General features: G+C 40.8%; 1 protein-coding gene across 1 annotated transcript in view; it reads left to right on the forward strand.

Annotated features, from left to right (window-relative positions):
• The first annotated feature begins 224 nt into the window (after window positions 1-224).
• Window positions 225-10,470, forward strand: part of LOC118430948 (calcium-activated chloride channel regulator 4A-like) — a 33,521-nt gene continuing 23,275 nt past the window's right edge. Inside the window, exons 1-2 of the mRNA XM_035841977.1 lie at window positions 225-481; window positions 3,594-3,781. Of these exons, the coding sequence (XP_035697870.1) occupies window positions 3,608-3,781 (174 nt within the window). The 5' untranslated portion in view covers window positions 225-481; window positions 3,594-3,607. The remainder of the gene's footprint in view (window positions 482-3,593; window positions 3,782-10,470) is intronic.

Here is a 10,470-nt window from a genome sequence, read left to right on the forward strand (position 1 = left end):
GCTGTTAATGTTAGAAATAACATCTATCGAGCTGTTTTGTTGCGTGATGCGGAAACGACAAATGTTAGCGCAGCAAAACAACGCTTCCGACGGTGACACCACCACCCACATACATACACACGTCAGGCGAGGAAAATATTCTGCCCCTCTACAAATGTTTTGCCCTTCTCCTTTCTTTACGTAGCTCATCACGCCATCCATGTGATGAATGAAGTTGGTACATGTCCTAATTCTCAAGTTTTGATCGCCATGTGACGTGATATTACATAATCTCTAGCGTAACCCAGCAACAAGTGTGTACGTGCGTGGTTGTTGGGAGATCAGGGGTCATAGATGGGTAAACATCTACCACGGGGGGCACAGCTTACCCTGATTCACTCTTACAATTAGTACCCACGCTTTCAGCAATCCAGTTGTCGAACACAACCCTACCTCTTCACATTTGAGGCATACAGAGCGCTGCACAGGCAAGTTGATTTCGGTAAGTCCACTTCGTTGTGTTAAACTATTTTCAAATTCTTCTTTTTTACCTACCGCGCTCTTGGTCACACTTCAAAATCGATATTTACAAGATTTGTTCGTGTCGGGAAAACCTTTTGACAAGTTACCGCCCAGGTTTTACTTGTGTAGAGATAAGTTATTGATGTATCTTGTTGGGTGGCTCAGATATTCGTTGGTGTTACACATACTGACGATAAGATTTCGAACCACTGTAGACTTTAGACCAGTGGTTTTGTGAAACGGTTTCTTTTTTAACGAATGAAAGACCTTTATTGAATATTTGTGCTCAAGCAAGCTAAGAAAAGGTAAGTACAGTAAGCAATAAGGCAGAGAAGGATATAAGATTAAGAAAATGGTGTCATAATACATCTATAAAGACTTAAACACTTTTCCTCCTCGCTCTAGTTGTAATGATGACGAAATTAAGGGCTTGAATTTGCGCTGTGTTGCAACAGTTATCAAAATCATCTTTTAGGTTTTCATGACAAAACAGTGATACAACTGTTTTGCAAAACATGGCAATAGTGGAGGTACGTGTGCAGTTTTACATTGTCGGGGGAGATCAAAGAAAATCAAAAACCAGACAAAAGTGGCCGAGCGCCAATGTCAGGGTCGTGGACTTGAGTTAATACATTGTATCACAAAGGTTGTATGTTACATTTTATCTTGCATCTATTTTAATCTTTGCCCAAAGATATGTTAAGTACGTAATGTGTTTTCTCTGTCGCGAGCTAAATCTGGAGACAAAAGATACGAATGGTCAGAGTACAAGACTGCTACTCTTCAAGCAGAGGTTAGGCTCCGGCTGGTTTTGACGTGTTTTCAGACATTTATGTGGGGTTGTCTATTTTGTCCCGTTGTCTTAATTTTCTACGGCAGACATGAAGAAAATGGTACAAGATAGAAAGCCCAACAAAAATTGCATACAAAGTTACACGTCAAAACAGCCGGAGCCGAACCTCTACTCGGACAGTACAACGCTGTCAAACGTGGTACTCTTCGCTTTTTTCCGTTTTTTCGGACCATGCCAACGGAAAGCGTGCTAGTGACAAATTCTGAAGTCAATGAAGTTATATTGCTGTGCACCCAACGTTAACAAAAATGCTATAGAGCTATGATTAAGTGTGTCCTGACAGACTGAACAGTTGGGCCAGGTAAAGTTTGGGCGTGTCTGTACGCTCGACCTGAATCTATCACAACGTAGATCAACCAAAGATACTTCCTCTCTATAATTTTTCTCTCTGAAACCCCAAATCTGTGATGATCTTTAGTAGTTTATACCATGGACCGTTCCCTAGCAACCGTTTCACGTATGTAAGAACAGCGGAAAATATTTTTGCGTCATTTTTACACAGAATTGTTGAACTAATGATTAGCGGCGATGTTTGCCGAATGGAGATTTCGATAAGAATGTTTTCTCAGCGGCTACTTCTGCGATAAGGCATTACTAACTCAGCAAAATGTTTATTCATAGAAGTTATACTTAAAAGCGGGTTCAACTTTTCGTATACATATATTGAATAAGTCCGTACGAGGTCCGTATTGAAGTCGTAGCCTCTATCAGGCTCCACATGTCGTTGAAAAATCATAGAAATTGGACAAATATAGCCAGACAACATGCCAGCAGAGTTAGCTGGCCACAAACCGTACTCCTCGGACAGCTAGCTCCTCTGGCATGTTATGTACGTCTATGTACAATTTCTACTATTTTTCCTGTGACCTGTAGAGCCTGATAGAGGCTGAGACTTCCATACGGACTTCATACGGACTTCATATGGACTTGAATATGTACGCACGTGTCAACCCCCTTTTAACGCCTTTCGTGGCCGTCTAAAAAGACCACGCTGGTGCCTATAACACCACATGTTCACATTGACGGGGCTAGAGCAAGAACGAAGATAGTTTCCGTATCCAACGGTTGTGATTGTAAATCTTAACCCCGATGAAATTGTGACTTAAATTTTCGCGTGTTCTGGCACTTGAATTTGGCTGTATTTTCCTCCTTTGATTAAGAACTAATCAAGAATGAGCGACTCTAACTATTTACTGACTGCGGTGTCTAGATTTGCCGAACTCCACACGGCAAAGCTGGAGTTAAAAATTGTACACCTTCAACCAGGATAAAACAAACACTTACGTGAAGCATATGTAACTACCTGGACAGGCTGCATTTTTACGCACACAGGTCTAGTTGGCTCAAACCGGTGATCAGCAAATATAGTGAAGGGTGGGGGAATTGTCCAGTATAAATATAGTAAGTGACTGATCACTCCTTTTTGTCAAATCATTGTACATGCTTCACCACGCACACACATATCGTAAGGCCTTCTTTTTTACCAGACGGCGACCGGTCGATCGTACAGCGATTAAAAGTGGATTTTTGCGACCCTTGATTTGATATTTGGAACATAGTGCAAGATGATAAAAGTAGGGTTTGACAGACAACAGACACAATACATAAGGGCGTGGTGACATATGTCGTGCGATCGTCGTACGATCGCTTACTTCGGGCATTTTGGAGGACAAAAATATACGTCTCCTGCAAAGTTTAACTGTCTTGGTACACAAAATGTTGTTTTGGATCCGTGTCGGAGGCTGGTTCTGTCAAGGCCTGCTTGAAAATTCCATGGCATCAAAATCGTACGACGATCGCACGACCTATGTGACCGCGCCCTGAAACAATTCGTTCGTCATTTTTCTTTACACTCGTTGAGCAATGTGTCGAATCCTTGGGCGCTCACCGCTCACAGTCTCTAGTGTAAAAGGGAGTAGCCTCTACCAAGCTCCACAGGTCGCTGGAAAAATAGTTGAAATTGGCCAAATAAGACAGAAAATACGCCAGCGGAGTACAATTTGTGACCTAAGGACGTCCAACACTCCTAGACCAATTACTAGTAACTTCTACTACTAGGCTTTTATTCATGACTTGGCCAAAGTCCCTTTATTTGGTCAAGCGAGAGTCTGGTAGACACTAAAAAGGGGGTGTCAGAGAGCAAATACCGTGACGTCACGATGACTAGCCCTCTCCCTGAGTGAGCGTGTGTGTGTACAGCACCACAGTGACTATTTCCCCACGCGGTGTCCGCACGCAGGTCCAGCCGCAGCCATGCCGCGCCACGCCGCCCTGACCAGTCTCACCGTCGCGCTGGTGTTCCTCTTCACCCTGTGCGCCGCCAACACGCACACCAGAGTGAAGTTTGAGAACAACGCGTACTCGGACCTGGTCGTCGCCATCCACCCTGATGTGCCCGAGGATCTAGAGATCATTGACAGGATCAAGGTATGTGGATGAAGATATGTACGATTGCCCTTATTGTTATTATAGTAATTAGGATGTTAAGTTTTACATTATACCTTTATTTTGTACTCTGTGTAATAGGTGTTGCCATACACTTTACCGTGCACAATTGTCGTGCAATTAAGTTTTTTTCATGTAAAAAAGGCGAATGTCATGATGTAACGTTATATCCGTAGTACAGCTTAAATTGTTAACAGCCGCTAGTTGTGCACGTTCTTTCTGCACATAATGAATGATACGATTTGATGGAAAAGGGAAACAAAGTATGTCGGTGAAAGGTAGAGATTCAGGTATTGAGATATGCAAGGTGTAAACAACTGGATATATCGCGGAAACGGTCAGACGCTTCGTCAGTAATACTGAGCAAGATGTGCTAATCGGTCGGTTTTGAACAAAAAAAGTATGAATTGACTTTAGGTAGATTATTGGGATTCTTCTGGTATCAATTTCATCACCATTATCAAGTACTGTGGATAGATTAATCAAATTTATTACGTTATGTTATTGATCTTCTTTTATCACAATTTGAGGCCATGAAGAAAGTAGCTGAAAAGTTAGAACAAGCCAGGCAAGTAAATGAGCCACTAAGGGCAAGCCTGGGATTCTTCCAGTCTCTAGTTTATCACACACGACACTATCTTTATCAAGTACCTCTCCGTCTATACTTTCGTATGGTTGGTATGGCAATAGATATAGAATTCTTTATAGACAACATAAGGGCAATGGAGTGCCGAAAAGTAAGTTCAACCACTATTGCTCCGAGAAAGTTATCAGACGATTGAAACGTTGGCAAACGATCATAAATTGGTTACTTGTGTATACAGAACTTTCATGTCCATTGTCAAGTTCTGTATCTAACTACTGATTCCATTGGAAACAAATGAGGATTTACTCATTATTGTCTGATTAAAAATGATGTACTGTATCGATCGGGTCCAACATTACGATGTTTAGAGTCTGTGGTTTTCGATCTGTTTAGTTGGAACGTCCTTTCACACCTGTTTGAGCGACGGGTTGTTTCATGTTTGCGCCAATCTGGACGATACAGGATTCGCCTTCCGGTTTTCGTTGCAATTGATGTATCAACATTGTAGAGCAGCTTTAGAATGCCATTTTACAACAAGAAGCTAAACAAAGAACTGGGACAAAAGTATAAAACGCATAACCAGTTTCACAGGATAATCAAATCCAGCAACAATGTCGAATATACCGTCGAGTACATTGCAGTAGACTATGGTATGTAGATTATTTTACCAGTAATTATTGTTGATCATTTTGACAAAGATTTATATAGAATTTGCACAGCTTTTGTCGGCAAGAAAGTAAACGTTTTAAGATAAACGTTACAGAGTGCGGCAATGGTCTGAGCGATACCTCTTTGATGACATTGTATGTCACAGATAAGGGTACAAATATAGACTTTAGGATTTCTCTTGTTGTTGTGTCTAAACCGGTTTTCCCCATTATTCTCCCGACTCGAGTACAGTGCAGACGGTTTTAATAAACTATAAGAAGGATGTTTGAATTTCAGAGGACGGGAAAGACGTGGTTTTATTCAGTATGACTTGAGGTTGTGTTCGGTGTGTCTTACATATGAAAAGGCAACTTTGACCGCACGAAAGATTTATGGGTGGATTGTTTCTTTTTGTTGGCGGCTTAGAAAGAAGAAGTTATGCTTTGTGTTAGTATTTATTGCCCAAAGGTTGTCAAACTTCATTTCTCTCAGTAAAGCTATGGGCACAACCCGCCGTACGTGCAAATACGTGCTGTCTACGTGCCAAAACGTGGGCAATATTTCTGGATCCGTAAGTGGTAAGTACCGCCTCCGTACGAACTCGTAGGGAATCCGACGGATTTTGGAGCACGCAGACACGCCGTGGAACTTCACGTGCAGGCAAAACTTTGCGTGCCATCGAGCTGTGGATTCACTATCGGGCGACGCGCCTGCCCTGAACGTTTTCAGAAATACGTGGCGGACGTGGCCTCCCCAAAAAACGTACAGACAAATTGCACTTACGGCGAGTTGAGCCCTTAGCTAACATTGTGGCGGACTGAAAAGCAGAAACTAACACGTCAAACGATGTATTTTTCCGTGATACCGTGATAAGCTATAAATCAGATGTAATATCATGTTTGCTATTAGATATACAATAAAACCTGTAATTCAGACCATGTGGCTGATGTAGACTCTTGGGAATTTGGTTCCCCAGTTCATATTCCATACAGCTGCCCACAGCCTTTTTATTATGTCTACAGTAACCCTTTGTCTTCTCTTACCATTTTTTCCAAGTTCAGTGAGTGGTCACAACATTGTACAACAAAAACTCTGTGAGTTCGTATATACTTCTTTTAAAAAGAGGGAAGAGGCATATTTTAGTAATAACATAGCTCTAGATATTATTTATGCAATTGTCTGATTATAGCACTACCTGTAATAGTATCTAGTCTTTAGTATCCCATGCAATACTATTGAATCACTGCATTTAGCCCACGTGGGCAGGAACGTGCAAATAAAGATCTCTCTATAAACTGATTTTCCCATACATTGCCTGCAGTATTTCAGACGGGACAATAGTTACAAGTTGCGGTAACGCCCTATGTGCTATATTTGTAAGGAAACACGGCGCGTTATTATCACAGGTTTGATATAAACAGGGCAGGTAAATTTGCCGGTACAAAGGGCATAAAAACCGGGCAGACACAGTCATGGGACCAAGGGGTTACTGGGTTTGTGGACATGTCATGTACTCTCCAAGCAGAGGTTAGGCTCCTGCTGTTTTTTTTTGCCGTTTTTTAGGCGTTTTATCGGGCATTCTATTTTGTACTGAAATATTGCCGGAAGACATCAAGATCATTGTACAAAATAGAAAACCAAATAAAAACCCCTAAAAAACGTTTTAAAAAAACAGCCGGAGCCTAACCTCTGACCTGCTGTTGCCACTAGAACGACGATCTCACCGCGCTCTCTCTCTCTGCGACCTCAAATTTGACAGGTCGCTTCATGAATCGTATAAAAAGACGAATCTTTTTACGCTTTGTGAGTTTTGTCACGGTGGTTTTGTTGTATTTCAACTCACATTTTCACATTTTGTATGATAACCAGTTTAAAATCGAAGGCTACACACATCCGTTTTAGGTCGCAGTGACAGCGCAGCTCGATCGCCGTCTAGTCGAAAGGTACAGGTTTCCAGAACATGCCAACCTAGAACGTGTAACCCCAGGCCATAGCAAAGGCGCAGCCACCTTGCCGTATTTGTGTTGTCGTGGCATTTTCAGTGACAACTTGACAAAGGTCTATGACAATTTCTTCCTTCACCTTATAAACAGCGGTACTGTGTACCACATATCCGCGAATGGCCCAAAGAAAGCCTTTAATTTGTTGTCATTAACACGAACGAACCATTGCTATTTGTCTAGATTGCGTCATCTTCGTTTCACTAAAAACCTTTCTTGAAACTTAAATTTGCGTTTAGTAACACATATAGGCAACTTCCTGGGTAAAAGTTAGAATTTAGAAGGAGACAGTTGTTCAATGATACAAGTAGGCAAACGATAACGGTGTTATTACAATTATATATCATATTTTCAGCTTTGTAAGCTAAAGTCAACAAGATCAGAAGTCTATAACCGTTATAGATGTATGCATAGCACCAGTAGGTTCAAAATGTCTATATATGTTGAGCTTAATATGTATTGAAAGTTTGATTTTGATTAGCCACTGGCACTGTGTAGAGTGTCTGCGTCCCAAGGGTTCAAAATGTGTATATATGTTCAGATTAATATGTATTGAGAGTTTGATTTTAATTAGGCAATGTGTAATATGAATGTGTGTATGTATAGCACCAGTAGGCCAGTTCAAAATGTGTATATGTGTTGAGCTTAATATGTATTGAGAGTTTGATTTTAATTATAGCCAATATGTAGAGTGTTTGCTTCCCAAGTACCGTTCTACAAAACTCCGTGCCGATGCCACAGTGTGGGGTATTCAATGTTTTTTCATTTCATCACGGATGTGACTGTAGAGGTGAGAAGGCCACAGACGGGTAAATAATACTCTTACAAATCCCTCCATTCAAGGGTTCCTGGGGTTGATTTAAATGGGCTTTAAGTGTGGAGTGTTATTAAAATGCCGATCATGACTGGACGTTGCAAAGTTGGCCCAAAAGATTAGACCATTCCTGACCGACATATTTAACTTGCCGTAATCGCCAGGTGTACGTACAGACCTCCACATAATGCTGAGTCCAGCGGCGTGATTCTTAGATATAATAGAATAATCTTGATGCCAAGATACGGTAATGTACTGTGGGTATAAAACTTATAAAATATGCCATTCCGAGAGATCAGAACAATAGTATCAGTTTGACAGTTGAATGTTGAACTTTTGCCACTTCTATATTGGTCCAAACACACAGTGTTTACTTATCAGTTAATAGTTTTTACCCTCTTTGATTGAACATTTTTGGGATCGGGAAAATGATTTTTTTTTTTGAAAAGAAGAAAGATATCACCCCACACACATAGGGTTTGATTTGCATGTTCGAGAGATACTTCAGGTTGTATTATTGTATATTGGCGTAGATTTCATAATCTCCCTCTCTGACCTATTAGACAACGCCTTTGTTTCCTTATACCCCCTTTACACTAGGACGGCGCTCTCGCCGCGGCTGCCTCGCCGCTCGCTCTCTGCGACCTAAAATTTGACTTATCCCTCAACGAATTGTATAGAAAAGAAACGAATCTTTTTACACTTTCTTTGTTTTGTTGTCTTCTTAGTCACACTTTAACGTTTTGTATGATATACCCTGTGTGAAAGCAAAGGATACACATATCCTATCTAGGTCGCAGTGAGAGCGCAGAGCGATCGCCGTCTAGTAGAAGGAGGCCCTAAAAGGAAATTCTCGACGCTTTCAAATGCATCACTTCAATCAAAGAGGTTCAATTCACCTTCTTGCTTCTATGCAACCCTTAATTGCTCCGAGAACTTTGAACCTGGCGTTTACGTTGTTTCAACTTCTTGTCTACTTTAAACATTTTGCAATCTAAGAATATGTCTGTTTGTCGGTGTGGATCAGCGATCCTCTGTTTTACAGCAACAAAGTTTCCCAACTTGGAGAAACGTCAGCACAAATTACGTTTAGCTCAACATTCAATAGTTGTTATAATATAAACCTTACTAATAAGAGCGGGATTTAGACTGTTCCCACACATGTTGTGTACTTCAAACGTGCCGTTTTAGCGCATTAATCTTCGCTCTAAACTAACAATGCTTCCTTAGATTTACTTTTAATTTATACACGGATGCGTGTTTGGAGATTCTAGGACGGAAGCTACGGAAAATTCTTTTCCAAATCCGTCTATTCAATAGAACTCGTATCTGTGCTGCATTTGGTTTAAGTGTGGATATAGGAATCAAACGGTCTGGGATTTAATCAATAGAACGATCAATGATCGTTCCTGTAAACGCAGGACATGGAATTAACTTTAAAGCGATATTCCTAGTAGCACATTGAGTCCAAGATATGTTGGGATAAGTTAGTTGTGAAGCAATATATAAAGGTATGACGCACCAAAATTCTACGGACGGTGGTAAGCAACATAACATGTAGTCTGTTGGATATAAGGTTTGTGACCGGTCGACCCCGAAATGTCTACATCGCTTAGTTTCAATATTCCCCACAGAAAGAATGCAGTAAAAGGGGCATGAATGCTTTTGTCATCGACGGCAAAAACAGCGTAATACAATCATATAAAAATAGCGTTGGTCAGCTAATAAAAGCTTCATATAACCTTTTCGTAAATCATACAGTTATTTCTTCACTTCTAATATCACATAACACTTAATACCTTAACCTTTTCTACAAAAGAACTCGCCATACATTTAATTCATAAGATTTACATCGTAATGTAGACTTACGTGCAATGACTTCTACAATGAGTATGATTGAAATATACATTAAAGGTAGATGAGTCAGACCAAAAGAGAAGTCTTTCATCGGCGGAACCAAGGAAGCAATAAACTCAGGTGATTAGACCAACAACCTTCCCCTTCAAAAACATTATACACATCAGGAACAAAGAAGCAGTCAATTTGCGACGAACCTCTGAAAAGAAAGGTATTGACAAAAGTGACACTGGAATTCACTACACTTGATGGAACTGAACCAAAGTACAGAAGGGAAACACCGTCCCTTGTTCTGGTGTCTTTTTTGGGACGTTTCTTCTTTTGTGTGGAGGCTTTATAAGTCGTTAGCCGTTTCTGGGCAACAAATAATGGCGTTCTCTCCCACAGAGTAAAATGCTAATTGATATGATAGCAAATCAAGTGGTATGGTGTGGAGAAAGTCATCCGAATGGCAGAGTGGCTATTCTAGCGGACCTGAGATCGGGAGGTCAGGGTAACTTCGATTCCTAGTCTTCCTGGCCAGACGTCTGTCCTAATACCCCCCCTCACATTAGGCGAAAATCGATCGGACGACGAGTCTGCGAGCTTATTGTCAGATGGAATCAAGCTCTTTGTAGTTTAAAAATTGTTTTACACTTCGCTGTGTGACTATGTAGATTAGGATCTTTTTGCAACAATAATTTAAGTCCTTATTTCTTTGGCTAGACTAGCGAAAAATTTACCACTTGCATTTTTCAATTTCTTGCAATTTTTAGCCCTTTCTCAT

The sequence above is a fragment of the Branchiostoma floridae genome, chromosome 14 (assembly GCF_000003815.2).
Source record: "Branchiostoma floridae strain S238N-H82 chromosome 14, Bfl_VNyyK, whole genome shotgun sequence".
NCBI classification, from domain to species: domain Eukaryota; kingdom Metazoa; phylum Chordata; class Leptocardii; order Amphioxiformes; family Branchiostomatidae; genus Branchiostoma; species Branchiostoma floridae.